The following is a 21,211-nucleotide window of genomic DNA, read 5'->3' on the forward strand; positions in this document are numbered from 1 at the left end:
AATGTCGAACGTAGACATGGCTTTAAACACCTAGTCGACGAATAGGTGGTTTATTTTTCCAGGATTTGACGCTGCGTGAAAATGTGACCAATGGTGGATTTGCCAGGTCTGAAGCCGCATTGGTATGGTCCAATAATGTCGTTTACCATTGGCATCAATCGTTCACACAGCACACTGGATAGCACTTTATATGCGATGGAAAGCAGGCTTGTCTCTTTTTTTTGTGCACGGAACACAGGATGCTGAGGTTCCAATCATTGGGCATGCATTCCTCTAGCCAAATTGTACAAATAAGCTGGTGCATGCTCCTGACCTTCGGTCTTGGATAGTTCGGCACCTGGTGCTTTATTGTTCTTCAGCCGATTAATTGCTACACATGACCTCCATACCGTCATCTCTTAATGGTTCTCGAGTAGGTTCTTCATCACCACCATTTGATACCAGAAGCTTTTCAAAATGCTCCTTCATGTAGCGTTTTTCGCCTCAGTAGCGTGAATTTAAAAAATATGTTTTTTTAAATGTTTTCCAAAAATATTCCGATGCACTATCTCATGTCCGAATTTTCAATTTTATAGCAAATACTTTTATGAAAATGTACAAGGCTTTTATATACCTGAAATAGAGTGGATATTTTCAAATGTGAATTTTTTAAGGAAACATTTTCCAGGGTCATACAAAGCGTGGATTTTTTAAAGAATATTTTTTTAAGAGTCATACAAGGCGTGGATTTTTTTAAATAATATTTTTTCTAGGCCTATCTAAGGCGTGGATTTTTTAAAGAATATTTTTTCTAGGCCTATCTAAGGCGTGGATTTTTTAAAGAATATTTTTTCTAGGCCTATCTAAGGCGTGGATTCTGTAATGGATATTTTTTTCTAGGCCTATCTAAGGCGTGGATTCTGTAAAGAATATTTTTTCATGGCCTATATAAGGCGTGGATTCTGTAAAGAATATTTTTTCATGGCCTATATAAGGCGTGGATTCTGTAAAGAATATTTTTTCATGGCCTATATAAGGCGTGGATTCTGCAAAGAATATTTTTTTCAAGGCCTATATAAGGCGTGGATTCTGTAAAGAATATTTTTTCAGGGCCTATATAAGGCGTGGATTCTGTAAAGAATATTTTTCAAGGCCTATATAAGGCGTGGATTCTGTAAACAATATTAGTTCAAGGGAGATGTATACTCTGGTGCGTATGCATGATAATAATTGTAAATCATACGCAACGTATAACCGACTATATGGAATAAGTTCAAGTCATATTTGTACGATGATTTCGATATTTCATCCTAAAAATAACCAACCTTTTGCATTCAAAACTAGTTGAATATATTCAACTTTTGTTTAATAAAAATGCTACATTTCCTTTCACCATTTACATGTATGTGTGTGGGATCTTTATATCTAGTAACTTATATGGTGCGATATATAAGTATGTTATGCTGTGTGTTTCTGCTGTTACATACAACGACATGTTTTATTCAATTATATCACAGTTGTAGTTGTGTAGTAGTAACACACACACGGACAGTAGCAGTATGCGTACAAATGTCATGGATGTATGACAATACCTGTGGAGACATAGTGAAACATAGGGAGTCAATTGGAATTGAGTGAGAGAGTGAGCGAGCCATCCCTCTCTCCCTCCCTACCATATATAGACAGCAATCAAAATGGGGCAAGGGTAATTTATGTTTGTAAGTGAGTGTGTGTTTGTTGTTGTTTCAGAGGGCGTGTGGGCGTTTGTGCGTTTGAATGTTAAGTTGATTGATATGTGTATTAGCCAGGTGACTCCTAGAGAATGAGTTATTTTCTCCTGCGAGCTTTTTGCTGCTGGGAGCTGTTGCCAGCAACACTTTTGTTGGTTTTTTTCGATTCTCAGTAGCATCGTTTGTTACACAAAGTTGTTATTGTTTTTGTTTTGTATTTATTTTGAGTGGTTGGTAGACATTTCTAAGGCTTTGTCATTTGCTCGAAAGGTAAATGTCAAAATAATACTTATTTAAAAAATACAAAGTGTGATTTCAATATAAATGTATTTATGTGACAGAATGAAATATTGAAAATAAAATAAAAAATTTCAAACGATTACAAAATGTATTTAACTTGTAGAAAATGATCCGACGAAATTTCAAATGTTTGCTACGAAGATTTATTTACCTTTGGTGATATAGGCAAAAATATTCTCAAGGGAAAATATATCCTGGGCAGACAATGTAGGTGGGAAATACTTTGGATGATAAAAAACAAAACGGAATAGTTCTTAATAATATTCCTTCAATTCGTGAATTATTTAAAGAATAAAATGTTTAAAGGTCTTTTAAAGCTTGAATTATTTAAGGATTTTTTTCAGAGACTATGATTATTTAACGAATTTATTCGAAATGTGATTTTTATACCCTACACAACTTTGTTGTCAGGGTAATATAGCTTTATGCAGCCCCAAGAGTTTGTAACGCCGCGAAATATTGGTCTTAGACCCTTTAAGTATACCCTTTAAGTATACCGATCGTCATATCTCGACTAGCTGAGTCGACCTAGACATATGTGTCCGTCTGTCCGCCTGTCCATTATATTTTGTAAACACGATACAGGCCACAGTTATGGACCAATCTTCAAGAAATTTTGGATGTAGGATGGGTTCAGCCTAATGAAGACCCCTATTGATTTTGGGAAAGATCGGATAATATTTAGGGGATGAAATGGACCAATTACTTAATTTTTGTCGGTTTTTCTGGTCGCTCCAGAGGCCGCAATTATGGCCCAAACATCTTGAATTTTTACATGGAGAAGGGGATTGAGCCAAAGAAAAAGCATACCTGCTTTGATAAAGATTGGTCAATATTTAGCGGGTCAAATGGACCCTCACCTTTGTGTGAAAAATTACAAAATTTGTATTCTATGGCGTATATATTTACTCCTGAAGGACATAGGCCTGAGAAGTTGATAGTATATCCAAGAGGGGTGGTTGGCCTTTAAATTAAAACCAATTATATTGTTGTATGTGCTCGGATGTGGGAGTTGCACTTAAATTCACAGGTATCTCCGTATTCGTATATTATTTAGTAACCCATTATCACTCTAGAGAGCGGGACTATAGCGCCGATCGATTTGAAATGTTCAATGAGGTTCCAGTTATGGTGAAGGACAACGCCTATAATTTTCGGTGATGATCAGATAATAATTTTGGGATGAATTGGACCGAAAACTTAATTTTTTGTGTTATTTTCTAGTCGATCTATAGACCACAAATGAAAGCCGAACATCACAACACAACCCACGGGGAAAGGAATTTGTACAATAGCTGTAGTGAATACTCGTAATATTCGGAAAATATGTGAGTGTGAGGCAGAGGTGCTGTTTACCTCTAATCGGGCAATAGGGAGCAAATATCACGAAATATTGCCCAGACTCAGAATAAACATCCGCAGAAAATTTGAGTTCCGTGGTAGTTGTGTAGGGTAACGTATGGTCGGCCCCGTCCGACTATACTGCTCCGCTCACTGGTTTTAAACATATTTTTGAATTAATATCAAAAATAACATCAAAACTATATGATACCCTTCACCACTTTGGATATATTCAACAGATGGAATTCTAACAGAAGTCATTCTGCAACCTATATTAAATGTTGGTCAAATATAGAGTTGCTTCTTACCAATGGGACAAAATTATGTAAATAAATTTAAAGCAAAATATCGAAATCTAAACCGATTTCATCGAAACCTGTCACATGTTAGGTTACACTTATTTCAGTATGTTTTGTCCATTCGGCCACTTTTTGAGTTCTTTATTTACGTATAAATCAAAATTTCGTGCAAATCGAAGGATATATAGGGACTTTGGTGCACCATTAACATAAAATCGGACGAACATATATATGGGAGCTATATCTAATTCTGAACCGATTTTCACGAAATTTAACACACATCGTTCTAGACTAAATTCAGTACGCTATGCCAAATTTCGTGCAAATCTAATGATTTTCAGGGTCTTTGGTGCACCATTTACCTAAAATCGATCGAAACTATATATGGGAGCCATATCTAATTCTGAACCGATTTTCACGAAATTTAACACACATCGTTCTAGACTAAATTCAGTACGCTATGCCAAAATTCGTGCAAATCTAATGGTTTTCAGAGACTTTGGTGCACCATTTACCTAAAATCGGTCGAAACTATATATGGGAGCTATATCTAAATCTTAAGCGATTTTCACGAAATTTAACACACATCGTTCTAGACTAAATTCAGTACGCTATGCCAAAATTCGTGCAAATATAGGAACGATATATATAGGAACTTTGGTGCACCATTTAAATAAAATCGAACGAACATAAATACGGGAGCTATATCTAAATCTGAAACGATTTTTCCCAATTTCAATAGGGTTCGTCCTTGGGCCAAATAAGTGGCATGTGCCAAATTTTATCCAAATCGGATGATAAATGCGACCTGTACTTTGTTTAGAATTTAACCTCAACAGACGGACAGTCCGACGGACGGATATGCATAAATCGACTCGGAAAGTGATTCTATGCATATTCTCAAAAGGAACCATGGGTCTATCTCCATTCCTTTTGCCTGTTAACAAAATATACCCTGTACCACAGTGTGGTGAAGGGTATAAAAATCCACACCAAGCATGAATTTTTGAAAGGACCATTCAGTCGTTAAGGACCTTTAAGGATTATTTATTAAGGGTCCATCATAGCGTGTTTTTTAAGAATACTTTTTCCGGATCTGCGTGGATTATTTTAATAATAGTTTTTTTATTTAACATGATTGCCGATCACGGGAACATCCAAATCTCAAAATTACAACGTAATTAAAAACGTTTTTTGAAATTTCCATATGGAATTTTGAATAGACATTCTTGAGAAGTGATAGGTTCCATTTAAAAAAAATGTTAAATGACCGAATGTATTTAGAACACATTTTCGCGGTCCTTAAGTGCTATTAATTTTATTTTTTCGGGATCCATCAAAGAGTAGATTTTTAGAATATTTTGTAGTGTTTATACCCTACACAACTATGTTGTCAGGACCCTACACAACTATGTTGTCAGGGTATTATAGCATTGTGCAGCCCCAAAAGTTTGTAACGCCGCGAAATATTGGTCCTAGACCCACCTTTAAGTATACCGATCGTCATATCTCGACTAGCTGAGTCGATCTAGACATGTGTGTCCGTCCGTCTGTCTGTCCATTATAATTTGTAAACACGATACAGGCCACAGTTATGGACCAGTCTTCATGAAATTTTACATGTAGGATGGGTTCTGACCAATGAAGACCCCTATTGTTTTTGGAAAAGATCGGGGATTTAGGGGATGAAATGGATCTAAAACTTTATTTTTGTCGGTTTTTCTGGTCGCTACAGAGGCCGCAATTATGACCCAAAATAATATTTTGGGTGATATTTGAGAGTGTATTTTTTTAACCTTTTTACCTGGGTCCATTAAGGTGTGTCTTCTTACACAATATCTATGATTTTAAAAAATATATAATTTTCCCGGCTAACCAAAGTGGGTTTTCTAATGGTCCAACAAATCGTGGTTTTCAAAAGAATGTTTTTTCTTTGGACATAAATGTTTTAAATCACATTTCGGAGTCCTTCAAGGCTCCGTTGGTCTTAAAGACTATTTTTTTCGGTAGCCACGAAGGCGTGGATTATATATATATATATATCCTTCCTTTGGTGAAGGAACCATGGGTCTATATCGTTGTTCGAGTCTCTCACTTTTAAATAAAAAATTGAATTTTAAATAAAAATGATGTTATAGGGAAAATCCTTTTTTTTAAAAGTCTATCTCGAAAATCGAGATAGGCCTATAGTTCCTTCACCAAAGTTGCTTAGAATTGTGCATAGAATCATCCTAGGGTGCTGGATTTAATCGGAAATATACATTTATTTTTTTGAAGGAGCCAAGTCGGGAATATTTTTAAAGATCCATCAAAGCCCTCCAAATCGTGTATTTTATAAGGAATACGGTATTTTTAAAGCAATATTTTGTCAGGGCCCACCGGAAGTGTATTTTTTAAATAATATTATATTATAATATTTAATATTATTTTCAAAGTCCTTTGTTTTTGTAGGTGGTGTGTAGGTCTGTTTCCTCATAATAACCGATAAAAAATCATTTCGTTTTTGGGCAACTAAAATTGGAAGATATTAAAATTTCAATAATTAAAATCTCCTATTTTCACCAATTTTAAACTCTCTTTTACAACAAGAATAAACATGCATTTTTGTTTGTCTCCTATAAAATACGAACTAAAATTTGTGTGTCCATCTTCCTCCTTTGAAGTTGACAACTAATAATTTGGTTAATCAAACTTCTATGGAGGCTTTGTATGTGTGTGTGTGTTACTAATAAATAATATTTAATTGTGTGTGTATGTATTTTAAACTAATTAAAACAATTTTTAATTTTTATTACACAGTTTTGAATTCAATAAAGGTACAAAACCAAGCGGAACAACTTATCGAACAAGAACAAATTCGTGTAAAATCAAAATGCCGCACACACACACATACATACACTTGCAAATAAAGATGTAAAGTGTGATTTTAAAAATACGTACAAATATATTTACGAGAAAACAAATTTGTTTGGGTAGCAGGGTGGGTGGGTGTATGTGTGTGTGTGTATGGGAACGTCTATTACGCGTTGTCCTTGCAATATTGTATTTTATATTGAAATTTATTATGTTTTGTTATTGAGCGCGCAGAGAAATGGCTTCAAGGAAACCAATGAATCGTAGCTAGCAAAGCTAGCTAGATGGCAGGCTGGCTGACTTTGGTTGTTGATAGTTACTATCAACCAACCAACTGGCTGCCATGGCTGAGGAGGGCAGCACACGGGCAGCTTAAAGCGGCCACAAAAAACAAGAGCATCAGCCTCTGTGGCAGAGCAATCGTCTCATATTTTTTATTTCAAAAAAAAATTAAATTGAAAAGCGTTATTTTGGAAGTCTTTACATGAGATGATTATTTTGCGGCTGGTTGGGATTATTGGTGTCATGTTCCACCATTTCTTTCGCATCTAAACAAATAGCCAACAAATAGAAAAAGAATATTTTTTCAAGGCCTATATAAGGCGTGGATTTTTTAAAGAATATTTTCCAGGATCCTTTAAGGCGAGGATTTTTAAAAGAATATTTTTCCAGGGTCCTTTAAGATGTGGATTTTTAAAGAATATTTTTCCAGGGTCCTTTGAGGTGTGGATTTATTACAGAATATTTTCTCAATGCCTATATAAGGCTTGGATTTTTTAAAGAATATTTTTTTAAGATCATACAAGGCGTGGATTTTTTAAAGAATATTTTTTTAAGGGTCATATAAGGCGGGATGGCGTAGAGGATGGTTGATACCAAGCAATGGCTCTGATTGCCTTTAACATGGCGAAGTCCAGGCTTATCTTATTCCCTCTTTCATATCAATTGTGGACACTAACTTAACCGCGGTACCACCTGGGGACCTATTTTTCATCACCCGATGAAATAGTGACCTAATATGTGCGGCGAGTTCTCTCATAAGAACTATAACAAGTGAAAAAGCGTTAAGTTCGGCCGGGCCGAACTTTGGATACCCTTCACCATAGATATACTGACAGGTACTAGAAATGAAAATATAGGGAACCCAATGTATTAAATTTCAGCGTATTCGGTTGAAAAACGCGCTCAAGAACCCCAAAATACCGAAAATTGGGGGGTACCCTTATATGGGGGATATCCGAAAAAATTGACCTATATTTATAATTTTATGTGGAGAGATTTTGTACCTATTAAGAACTCGAAATGCTAAATTACTGCCAATTCGGTGAAAAAATACGACCAAAACCCCCAAAATACTGAAAATTAGGAGGTACCGTTATATGGGGGCTACCAGAAAATGTGGACCTATACTTATAATTTTTTGTGGGGACATTTAGTACCCAATAAGAACCCAATGTACCAAATTTCAGCGTATTCGGTTAAAAACGCGCTCAAGAACCCCAAAATACCGAAAATTGGGGGGTACCGTTATATGGGAGCTATGCCTAAACGTGGACCGATATATCCCATCTTCGAACTTGACCTGCCTGCAGACAAAAGACAACCCTATGCAAAATTTCAGCACCCTATCTCAATTCCTTCAGAAGATATGGTGGAGGGTATAAAAAATGTATAAAGGACCACGATCTGAGAATCTGCACTTGGAATGTGCGCACCTTGTACAGAACAGGAGCAGTTTTCGATTTGGCGGATGTAATCAAGAAGCACAAATCCGATATTATTGCCTTACAGGAAAGGGACTGGCGTAAGTAAATCAGATGATTTACGCCCTTTATTATAGCTGTCATGAAACGAGACATGAATTTGGCTGCGGCTTAATGGTTAACAGGAGAATAAAAGACCTCGTCTCCAGAGTCACTCCAGTAGATGAGCGAATTGCTATAATCCGTATAAAAGCGAAGTTGTTCTACATCAGTCTCATTTGCGCCCATGCTCCGACCGAAGATAAAGATGAACAGACCAAAGACATATTTTACGAGCGCCTAGAAACAGCATATGATCGTTGCCCTGGTCATGGCAATGGAAGGGAAAATACCTTTGGCCCCACCGTCGGAAAATTCTGCCTCCATGAAGAAACATCAGACAACGGCATGAGGTTGATTGACTTCGTGGCAGCAAAAAAACATGGTAGTTAGAAGCACCAGATTAAAGCATATCGATACACACAAGGACACTAGGATTTCTCTCTAGATACAGCATATGATCGTTGCCCTGGCCATGACATTAAAATTCTGCTAGGAGATTTTAATGCAAAAATCGGAAGGGAAAATATCTTTGGCCCAAGCGTCGGAAAATTCCATGACTCCATGAAGAAACATCAGACAACGGCATGAGGTTGATTCGCGGTAGCAAAAAACCATGGTAGTTAGCAGCACCAGATTCAAGCACCTCGATATACACAAGGCCACTTGGATTTCTACCGATCGAACAAAGGGAAATCAAATCGATCATGTTGTGATATACGGAAGGCATTCATCCAGTGTTTTAGACGTCTGATCGATCCGGGGAGCGAATATCTCTCTATATATCTATTCCGACCATTACATTGTGGCAGCCGTCTTAATGTAGCAGCAGAGGTGCGATCTAATGTAATACGGAAATTTACCGTCGAAAATCTGGGAACACAACAGGTAGCCGAGACCTACTCCGCTCAACTTACCCAACTGTTTGACAAAATCATACCCTTGTCGTGATAATAATATAGAAGCACAATGGCAAAGAATTGCCCACTCCCTACAAACTGCAGTTAAGGAACACTTGGGTACCAAAGACCACCATCAAAAAATCCGTGGTACGATCAGGAGTGTCGTAATGCTACTGATATGAAAAACGCAGCGTATAGGGCAACCCTGTGGACAGTAGCAAAACGTAATGCGATGCAGAATTATCTGGAGAAAGGGAGAAACGTATTTTCAGAAAAAAGAAGAAAGGACAAGAAAAACGTGAGCAAATCGAGATGTACAGGAGTCAGAAAAAAGTCCGAACATTCTACCAACGGGTAAAACGCCAAACCGAAGGCTTTGGCGCAGGCACATCCTCCTGTAGAGATGACGAAGAAAACCTGGGCCGATCTGCGTTGACGGTAAATATCGCCGTCGAATGAACCATGAGCTGTACCAGCTACTCTTGGACACCGGCATTGTTAGACGTATTAAGCTGCAGCGACTACGTTGGCTAGGTCATGTTGTGAGATTGGATGAAGATGCCCCAGCCCAGATGGCATATAAAAGCGAACCAGCTGATGATTCACGCAGAAGGGGAAGGCCACGAATACGATGGAAAGATCAAGACGAAGACAACATTGCCGAATATGGTCTTTCAAATTGGAAAAACTTCGCAAAAGACCGACGCGTCTGGAAATCTTTTCTAAGCTCGGCTTATGAAATGAAAGTTCTGTCACAAGCCAGCTATGTAAATATACATGGCGTGGATTTTTCAAAGAATATTTTTTCAATGCCTATATAAGGCGTGACTTTTTAAAAAATATTTTTTTCAGGAATATTTTTCCAGGGTCCTTTAAGGTGTCCATTTTTTTAAAGAATATTTCAAGGCCTATATAATATTAACAAAATATTTTTACTTCAAAATTTCTGCCCTGCATAAAATACATACATACAAAATATAGGCCAATACCTCATATTTATTTATTTGGCCTGAATAAATTAGTCATGAGATGTACGAGTAGTGATGTCTGTATTAAGGCAGTACAGTCCGTCTGTCTGTTCAGCCAGTTGTTCCACAAAGAGAGGAGAGTAGCGAAAAGTTGTTATTAAGCGCACAGAAAATCAAAGTCAGCAGGTCAGCATCAGAATTGTTCTGCAAGTCCCATTCAATCTCATTTAGCTGAGCACAACCGTAATGAGTTATAACTCGGTTCACCTCAAAACACTCAATACCAAAAGAAAAAAGAGCTCCAAAAATATCTACACACACAGAGAGACACATAGTCATAGCCATAGTATCCGTGTGTGGGGGGGGAGCGAGGAGGCCAAGCACGTGTGTTACCTACTTCGTTGTAATATCGAGTCGAATAATACGAATAATAATTTTGAGGGAAGTGTATTTTGTGTGCGGGTGGGTGGGTGCGCGTGTAACCTGTGTAACTTTGTGTAGTAACCGAATAATCTGGAAAATTTTTGTAACACCACCTACCTGTTGCTGCTTCGGGTTGTACCTGTTGCTTAACCGTTTCGATTAGTTTTTGCGATACACCTTCGCCACCACTTTCATTATTTCTTTGCAGATCATGCATTTTAGCGATGCTATCCGAAAAACTGGCATCTGCCTGACCGGATGTTAGGGGTCTTATGGCAGGTGTGGTGGGCTTATAAAGCAATGATTCAGGCATTGGCGGAGGCGGTGGTGGCGCTACTATAGGCCTATCCACAGCTGGCTGTTCTATTACATTGGCATTTTTCAACTTCGCCAATTCATTTTCAGCCGCATCGGCTCTAGCTAAAGCTTTGCGCAGCTCATCCTCCATAATCGATAATTTTAGTTGTAAGGTTTTTAGTTCATCGTTAGTAGTTTTTTCTATAGCCGCATCCAAGAGTTTTTGCTACGGGTTAATAGTTTGGATTGGATTGGAGAATGGAGCGTAGTAGGACGAACACAAAAAAAGAACGAGGGCGAAGGGCGGGGCAGAAAGAAAAATATTAGGGTTAGAAAAAAATTAGTACTAAAACTAAAATAGCTTTTTTCTAATTTACAAAATTTTGGGTTTTTTGGGATATAATACAAAAAGAGAGTGTTGCCAGATTGTTTTTGCTTATAAGTAAAAAACCGCAATATAATATAATTGTGAGGGTGTATGGTGTATATAGTAGGGGAACAATTCGGAAAGATACGAAAGCGTTTTGGGTCATCCGATCAATGACTTTGGAAGCATCTTCTTTGCGATAGATAACTTCGGAAGTTCAAAGTTCTACAACGGTATAGAAAATCACTTCGGAAGTCATCTAGGGTATAGGAGATACCTTGGGCAGTAATTTAGGGAAAATGATTTCGGAGGTCATGGGGGATGCCTTCGGAGGTCATCAACGGTACATGAAATCACTTCGAAAGTCATCTAGGGCATAGGAGATGACTTCGAAAATCAGCTATTGTACAGAGAATGACATCGAAAGTTAAACACGGTACAGAGGATGACTTCGAAAACCATATACAGTACAGAGGATGACTTCGGAAGTCATATACGGTACAGAGGACAACTTAGAAAGTCATATAAGGTACAGAGGACAACTTCTAAAGCCATATAAGGCGGAGAAGATGACTTCCGAAGTCATCTGCTGTACAGAAGAAGTCATATATTGTATACGAGATGACTTCGAAAATCATCTAGGGTATAGGAAATGGCTTCGAAAATCATCTACATCATCTACGATACGGGAGATAACTTCGAAAGTCATCTACGATACCTGAGATCACTTCGAAAGATATCTACAGTGCAGGAGATGACTTCGGAAGTCATCTGCGGTATAGGAAATGACTTCGGAGGTCATCAACCGTACATGAGATGACTTCGAAAATCATCTACGGTATCGAAGAAGACTTCGAATATCATCTATGGTATATGAAATGACTTCGAAAGTCATCTACGGAACAGGATATACCTTCGGAAGTCATCAACGGTACAGAGAATGACTTCGGAAGTCATGTACTGTAGATGAGATCACTTCGGAAGTCATGTACTGTAGATGAGATCACTTCGGATGTCATCTAGCGCACAGGAGATGACTTCGAAAGTCAACTACGGACAAAAAAGATGACTTCGAAAATCATCTACAGTATAGGAAATGACTTCGGAGGTTATCTACGGTATAGGAGATAACTTCTACGGTATAGAAGAATACTTCGGAGACCATATGCGATGTAGGAGATGACTTCTAAGTCCTTCTTTGGTATAGAATATGACCTCGGAAGTCGTCTTCGGTACAGAATATGACTTCGGAAGTCTTATATCGTTCAGAGGATGACTTCGGAAGCCATATACTGTATAGGAGATTACCTCGGAAGTCATCTAGGGTACAAGAAATTACTTCATAGGCCATATATGGTATAGGAAATGACTTCGGAAGTAATCTACAGTAGAGAATTTGACTTAGAAGTCGACTATGGTACAGAGAATGACTTCGGAAGTCAGAGGATGTATTCAGAAGTCATATACAGTATAGAAGATGACTTAAAAAATCTTCAGATTACTTCGAAAATCTACGGTATAGGACATGACTTCTGAGGTCATATACTGCAATGAAGATGACTTCGAAGGCCATATAAGGTCCAGAGAATGACTTCGGAAACTATATACTGTATAGGAGATTACTTCGAAGGTAATCTACGGTACATAGAATGACTTCGGGAGTTATATACAGTACCGAGGAAGACTTCGAAAGACACCTACAGTACAGGAAATGACTTCGAAAATCATCTACGGTATAGGAGATGAATTCGAATATATATACAGGAGAGAAAATGACTTCGGGGGTCATCAGCGGTAGATGAGATGACTTCAAATTCACGTACGGTATAGGAGATGACTTCGACTTTCATTAGGTCAGGATCTCCGGATAATGAATCAGCATAGAATTTCTCAGATATTTTTTTCATTCCGAACTGTTCCACCTTATAACTTACTAAAACCCCTAAGAAAAAAATCCCAGCATACATTAAAGCTAAGGTGTTAGTAGAACAATTTTTTTAACAACAAAACAAACAACAAAATTTCATTCCAAAATAAAAACAAGGACAACTAAATCTTGCCTTGGTTTATTTATCCATATTTTGTGTGTTCGGAAACTTTACCGGCCATCACCAACCAGCATCAGCATCTTGATTATCAGTTTGTTATGACTGTATGGTCTGGTCTATGGTTACTTATAGTAAAGAGTTAGGTAGGTTTATACCACCACCACTACATACATATATATAGAAATAGAAATTACTCGTTGGTTGTTTTATTTTGTTCGTTTGTTGGTATATTGAGAGAGAGCGAGTAAAGTTGAGTTATTTTGTTGAGCCACATCACCCACCCCCACAACAATAGCCAAATAACGGAGGAAACAAGGGGCCTTAATTTTTCTTTTCGGAATTTTTCAGAGAGCGGGAATTTTGCCATGGAGATTTAAATTTTGCACATTGGGTTTTTGTGGGGAGTTGTACATTTTTGTTGGTGTGTGGGTGGAGGGCTGGCTGACTGGTTGTTTTCTTTTTGTTGTCTATTGTTTTTCTCCTGCCGTAGCAGCAGCCACTGCCTCAGTTGCTGTACCATTGTTTGGTGGCGTTGCGGTTTGTGTCGGAGTTGTATTACCACCCCTAAATATATTTATGTTTCGGAAGAAACCCGATACACGCTTCAAGCCCTAATTTACCAATTTTGTTATTATAAAATACATAATTGTGTGTGTGCAAAAAGATGGAGATTGAGATTATTATTATAATGGTGTGCAGATTTCATATATATATTTATATATACTTGCATTTATGTAATGGTAGCTTGATGGTACTGTACAAAATGAATTTATTTTAAGCGGTTGGTATTTTTTCAAATGAAATTTAAATGGCAATTAGAATGAATGAATTAAAAATTGTGGCCACTTCTTTTGTGATTTTTTTTTCAATTTGTTGTTGTTATGATTGTGAGATTTTTTTAATTAAATTGTTTTTTCTGGGTGTATATGAATGTGTTGATCTTGTGTGAAAAAAAAGTTGTCACTCAATACACAATGATTGTATTAAATTTAAAATTAATAATTTTATTAAATTTATTAAAGAATTTTTATAAGGGACCATCTCTACAATAGGCATGGATTTTTTTGGGGAATTTTTATAAGGGACCACCTCGAGAATAGGCGTGGATTTTTTTAAAGAATTTTCATAAGGGACCATATCCACAATAGGCGTGGATTTTATAAAGAATTTTTTTAAGAGACTTTCCCCTCTACAGGCGTGGATTTTTTTAAAGAATTTTTTAAGAGACTTTCTCCTCTACAGGCGTGGATTTTTTTAAAATTAATATTTTTCAAAGCCCTGCTGCTCTACAGGCGTGGATTTTTTTAAAGAATTTTTATAGGGGACCATCTCTACAATAGGCGTGGATTTTTAAAGAATTTTTTATAAGGTACCATCTCCACAATAGGCGTGGATTTTTAAAGATTTTTTAGAAGGGACCAACTCTACAATAAGCGTGGATTTTTTAAATAGGCGTGGATTTTATAAAGAATTTTTTAGGGGACCATCTACACAACAGGCGTGGATATTTTAAAGTATTTTTATAGGGGACCATCTCCACATCAGGCGTCGATATTTTAAAGATTTTTTATAAGGGACCAACTCTACAATAACCGGGGATTTTTTAAAGAATTTTTATAAAGGACTGTCTCCACCACAGGCGTGGATTTTTTTAAAGGACCATCTCTACAATAGGCGTCCCTTTTTTAAAGAATTTTTAAAAGGGACCAACTCTATAATAGGCGTGGATTTTTTAAGAATTTTTATAAGGGACTGTCTCCACCACAGGCGTGGATTTTTTAAAGAATTTTTATAAGGGACCATCTCCAACACAGGCGTGGATTTTTTAAAGAATTTTTATAAGGGACTGTCTCCACCACAGGCGTGGATTTTTTAAAGAATTTTTATAAGGGACTGTCTCCACCACAGGCGTGGATTTTTTTAAGAATTTTTATAAAGGACCATGTCCACAATAGGCGTGGATTTTTTTAAGAATTTTTATAAAGGACCATGTCCACAATAGGCGTGGATTTTTTTTAGAGAATTTTCATAAGGGATTTTTTGAAGAAATTCTATAAGGGACCATCTCTACAAAAACCGGAGATTTTTTTAAAGAATTTTTTAAGAATTTTTATAAGTGACCATCTCTACAATAGGCGCGGATTTTTTTAAGAATTTTTATAAGGGACCATCTCTACAACAACCGTCGATTTTTTTAGGTGTGGATTTTTTAAAGAATTTTTATAAGGGACAATCTCCACTACAGGTGTGCATTTTTTCAAGAATTTTCTAACAATCATTGTGTATTGAAATTGCTTCGAAATATCCCCATGTACTTAACCTCTATGCATTGTTGATGGGAATGCGGCGAATGAAATGATCGCTGATGAATTCACCCACCCCAACACAGTAGTTTTATGGCTCTAAACTTACCATTTCAACGATGCGTTCATTATGGTCCCGATTTTGTGACTCAACTTCTTCTTTGATTTGTTCAAATTCCTCATTGGCCTTGGCCGTGGTGGGAGAGGGTGGTATTGGAGTAGTTGGTACAGGTGGTTGTGAGACAGCTGCCGTAGCAGCAGCATCACCACTGGCAACACCATCAGTGGCATCTCGGGTTTTGGCCACTAATTCATCGTTGCGTTGTTTCAATTTAATTAGGGCAGCTTCCATTCTAAACAAAACAAAAACAAAATAATTATTTATTTAAATTTAAAAAACAAAACCCGCTTTCAAAATGAAATTACTTTTTGCTCGTTTCCACACTCTCTTTCATATTTTCCGTTAAAAGTTTTGCCACCTTGGTTAGATTGGTATTTTCCGTGCGTAAGGTTTCATTTTCCTCGTCCAGGTGATGTTGCTACAGGAACAGAGAAATTATACATATAGACGTACATACAAACATTGAAAAAACAACAATAACTGAACTCAATTGTCCAGCATGCGCTGGGGAACACTTACATTCTCAATAAGTTCGGCAATTTTTTCATTGGCTTCGTACAATTGCAATTCCACCGAATTCATGGATGTTTTCAATGCCATAAATTCATCGACCATTTTCTCAACCAATTCACTGGTCAGTGGGGTGGCCAGTGCCGTATCGGCCTCAATTATGCTCTCCATTTCGGCTGTGGTCGCCAATGTGGGCAAAAGTTTCAGTAGTTTCGATTTAAGGCTGTGTGAGCAAACCACCGCATTGGACATATTTTCCTGGCGATCTTTAAGGAGTTGTAACTCTTGGGAGAGGCTGAAGAAGAAAAAATAAAGAGGATTAGTAAATAATGGTGGAATACAAATTCTTAAAAAATCCACGCCTATTGTAGAGATGGTCCCTTATAAAAATTCTTTAACAAATCCACGCCTATTGTAGAGATGGTCCCTTATAAAAATTCTTTAACAAATCCACGCCTATTGTAGAGATGGTCCCTTATAAAAATTCTTTAACAAATCCACGCCTATTGTAGAGATGGTCCCTTATAAAAATTCTTTAACAAATCCACGCCTATTGTAGAGATGGTCCCTTATAAAAATTCTTTAACAAATCCACGCCTATTGTAGAGATGGTCCCTTATAAAAATTCTTTAACAAATCCACGCCTATTGTAGAGATGGTCCCTTATAAAAATTCTTTAACAAATCCACGCCTATTGTAGAGATGGTCCCTTATAAAAATTCTTTAACAAATCCACGCCTATTGTAGAGATGGTCCCTTATAAAAATTCTTTAACAAATCCACGCCTATTGAAGAGATGGTCCCTTATAAAAATTATTTAAAAAATCCACGCCTATTGTAGAGATGGTCCCTTATAAAAATTATTTAAAAAATCCACGCCTATTGTAGAGATGGTCCCTTATAAAAATTCTTTAACAAATCCACGCCTATTGTAGAGATGGTCCCTTATAAAAATTCTTTAACAAATCCACGCCTATTGTAGAGATGGTCCCTTATAAAAATTCTTTAACAAATCCACGCCTATTGTAGAGATGGTCCCTTATAAAAATTCTTTAACAAATCCACGCCTATTGTTAGAGATGGTCCCTTATAAAAATTCTTTAACAAATCCACGCCTATTGTAGAGATGGTCCCTTATAAAAATTCTTTAACAAATCCACGCCTATTGTAGAGATGGTCCCTTATAAAAATTCTTTAACAAATCCACGCCTATTGTAGAGATGGTCCCTTATAAAAATTCTTTAACAAATCCACGCCTATTGTAGAGATGGTCCCTTATAAAAATTCTTTAACAAATCCACGCCTATTGTAGAGATGGTCCCTTATAAAAATTCTTTAACAAATCCACGCCTATTGTAGAGATGGTCCCTTATAAAAATTCTTTAACAAATCCACGCCTATTGTAGAGATGGTCCCTTATAAAAATTCTTTAACAAATCCACGCCTATTGTAGAGATGGTCCCTTATAAAAATTCTTTAACAAATCCACGCCTATTGTAGAGATGGTCCCTTATAAAAATTCTTTAACAAATCCACGCCTATTGTAGAGATGGTCCCTTATAAAAATTCTTTAACAAATCCACGCCTATTGTAGAGATGGTCCCTTATAAAAATTCTTTAACAAATCCACGCCTATTGTAGAGATGGTCCCTTATAAAAATTATTTTAAAAATCCACGCCTATTGTAGAGATGGTCCCTTATAAAAATTATTTAACAAATCCACGCCTATTGTAGAGATGGTCCCTTATAAAAATTATTTAAAAAATCCACGCCTATTGTAGAGATGGTCCCTTATAAAAATTATTTAAAAAATCCACGCCTATTGTAGAGATGGTCCCTTATAAAAATTATTTAAAAAATCCACGCCTATTGTAGAGATGGTCCCTTATAAAAATTCTTTAAAAAATCCACGCCTATTGTAGAGATGGTCCCTTATAAAAATTCTTTAAAAAATCCACGCCTATGGTTATAATGGTCCCTTATAAAAATTCTTTAAAAAATCCACGCCTATGGTTATAATGGTCCCTTATAAAAATTCTTTAAAAAATCCACGCCTATGGTTATAATGGTCCCTTATAAAAATTCTTTAAAAAATCCACGCCTATGGTTATAATGGTCCCTTATAAAAATTCTTTAAAAAATCCACGCCTATGGTTATAATGGTCCCTTATAAAAATTCTTTAAAAAATCCACGCCTATGGTTATAATGGTCCCTTATAAAAATTCTTTAAAAAATCCACGCCTATGGTTATAATGGTCCCTTATAAAAATTCTTTAAAAAATCCACGCCTATGGTTATAATGGTCCCTTATAAAAATTCTTTAAAAAATCCACGCCTATGGTTATAATGGTCCCTTATAAAAATTCTTTAAAAAATCCACGCCTATGGTTATAATGGTCCCTTATAAAAATTCTTTAAAAAATCCACGCCTATGGTTATAATGGTCCCTTATAAAAATTCTTTAAAAAATCCACGCCTATGGTTATAATGGTCCCTTATAAAAATTCTTTAAAAAATCCACGCCTATGGTTATAATGGTCCCTTATAAAAATTCTTTAAAAAATCCACGCCTATGGTTATAATGGTCCCTTATAAAAATTCTTTAAAAAATCCACGCCTATGGTTATAATGGTCCCTTATAAAAATTCTTTAAAAAATCCACGCCAATATTTATAATGGTCCCTTATAGGGTCCCTTATAAAAATTCCTTAACAAATCCACGCCTATTGTGGAGATAGCAGCTTATAGAAATTCTTTAAAAATTAGTCCCTCATAAAAATGCTTTCAAAAATCTCCGGTTATTGTATTGACCCTTATAAAAAATCGAAGCCTTTTAGTGGATCGTCACCTTGTTATATTCTCCGCCTTCATTTTGTGCAACTTATCCAAGGCGTTACGTTCATTTTGCACCTTCTGGAATTTAGCAGTCAAACTCTTAATTTCCATATCCATTTCGGAGTGTTGTTTCTTCATTGCCTCCAATTGTTCGGACATTTTTGAATTCTCCTCCAGCAATTCATTTTGGATTTTTTTGTCTGTAAGAAAACAAAATCGAGGTAAATTTTTAAATTTCAAAATTTCTCTCTACTTACGATCCTCCAATTCCAATTTCAGAGCCTTATTCTCCTCCTTCAGGGCAATATTATCCTCCAACAGAGTAAACAAATCAGTTTCGGGATCTTGTTCATTGTAATCAGGCTCACGTACCCTACTGCGGCTGCGTGTCTTACCCTCTTGAGTACGGAATTTGGCAACTGGTATGCGACCACGTCGTTCCATGGTTTTTCAAAAGATTTTGAAAGCTACTTTGAAATAAAAAGGAAAATTATTAGATTTTGTTTGATTTGTTTAAGTATTTAATTATTCGATTTCAATTCCCATTTTCTGAAAAACTTCCAATTGAAAACCAAAACGGCATTAAGATTGTCTTTAGAGATAAGTACAAATTCAAGGTCATCAATAAGGTCGGTTTTAAGGCTGTCTGTAGTCTGTCTGTCTGTGGGGAGACGCCTTTTAGGCTGTCTGTAGAAACGTTTTTTAGACAGTCTGTGGAGACTGCCTATTGAGACTCCTTTAAGGCTGTCTATTGAGACGCCTTTAAGGCTGTCTATAGAGACGCCTTTAAGGCTGTCTATAGAGACGCCTTTAAGGCTGTCTATAGAGACGCCTGTAAGGCTGTCTATAGAGACGCCATTAAGGCTGTCTATAGAGACGCTTTTAAGACTGTCTATAGAGACGCCTTTAAGGCTGTCTATAGAGACGCCTTTAAGGCTGTCTATAGATACGCCTTTAAGGCTGTCTATAGATACGCCTTTAAGGCTGTCTATAGAGACGCCTTTAAGGCTGTCTATAGAGACGCCTTTAAGGCTGTCTATAGAGACGCCTTTAAGGCTGTCTATAGAGACGCCTTTAAGGCTGTCTATAGAGACGCGTCTGTAGTGACGCCTTTAAGGCTGTCTGTAGTGACGCCTTTAACAATGTCTGTAGTGACACCTTTATAACTGTCTGTATTGACGCCTTTAGAGGCATCTCTGTATTAGACGATGCCTTTAAAGCTGTTTATCGATGACTTTAAGATAATCTGAAGTATTTTTACTACTTACTTTTTAAATATTTTTTTGTAACCTAGTTTTTAATTTTTTTAATAAAACCAGAATTTTTTTTAGAATTTTTTCCTATAATAAGGAAACAATTTTGTTTTTTATTTGTTTTTGTATTTCTTGGTTTTTCTTCTGTACAGAATATAATGTATTGAAAGCCCCCCTTCTCTATTTGTTGTATTATTTTTACTCTTCTTCTTTTATTATTTTTTTAAGTTTTACCTTTTTTGTTTTCAAAATAAAAATACATGGGTTTTGTTTTTTCTTTCTTTTTGTTGTTGTTGTTGTATTCATTTATGATTCCAACACTATCGGATTCCAAAATTTTTTGTAAAAAAAGAAACAATTTTTATGGAGTTGTGGGAAAATGTCAACATTTCATAAATGTGACATTTCTCTGACAGCAGCATCCCCATATATTATATATTTATCAAGTTATCTAGTTTTTTGTTTTTCGTTTTTTCATTTTCTTAAATTGAGGTTAGGTTGAAAGTTGAACCCCAAACTAGGAGGAGGAGAGACAAATCCAATCATCTTGGTATATATTTAATATTAATTAATATTATCGATTAATTAATATTATCGATTAATTAATGTTATAGATTAATTAATATTTATTAATTAATATTATAGCTTAATTGTTTTTTTTTATTTATCGTTTTTAGTTCTTGGTTTCTTTAACTCAGCGTTTGCTTCTTCTTCTTCTTTTGTTTGTTTATTATCATTATTATTTTTTTTTCAACCTCTCAACATGTTGATTTTTTTATATAATTATTTATTATTTCTTATATAATTATTTTCTTATTCTTGTTCTTTTGTTTTTCTTTCTTGTAATAGTAAATTTATTATTAATAATATTTCATTGT

At 36.1% G+C, this 21,211-nt stretch overlaps 1 protein-coding gene across 1 annotated transcript in view; it reads right to left on the bottom strand.

The window, feature by feature from the left end:
• LOC133330259 (myosin-2 heavy chain, non muscle) overlaps nt 1–19,527 on the bottom strand; it is a 31,415-nt gene extending 11,888 nt beyond the window's left edge. Inside the window, exons 1-7 of the mRNA XM_061538717.1 lie at nt 19,338–19,527; nt 19,094–19,280; nt 16,253–16,538; nt 16,039–16,151; nt 15,842–15,965; nt 15,722–15,790; nt 10,715–11,120 (exon numbers count right to left, since the gene is read on the bottom strand). Of these exons, the coding sequence (XP_061394701.1) occupies nt 10,715–11,120; nt 15,722–15,790; nt 15,842–15,965; nt 16,039–16,151; nt 16,253–16,538; nt 19,094–19,280; nt 19,338–19,524 (1,372 nt within the window). The 5' untranslated portion in view covers nt 19,525–19,527. The remainder of the gene's footprint in view (nt 1–10,714; nt 11,121–15,721; nt 15,791–15,841; nt 15,966–16,038; nt 16,152–16,252; nt 16,539–19,093; nt 19,281–19,337) is intronic.
• Nucleotides 19,528–21,211: the final 1,684 nt, after the last annotated feature.

This window comes from Musca vetustissima, unplaced genomic scaffold, assembly GCF_032173495.1.
Source record: "Musca vetustissima isolate MV318-11 ecotype Yass unplaced genomic scaffold, APGP_CSIRO_Mvet_v1 utg6823, whole genome shotgun sequence".
NCBI lineage: Eukaryota > Metazoa > Arthropoda > Insecta > Diptera > Muscidae > Musca > Musca vetustissima.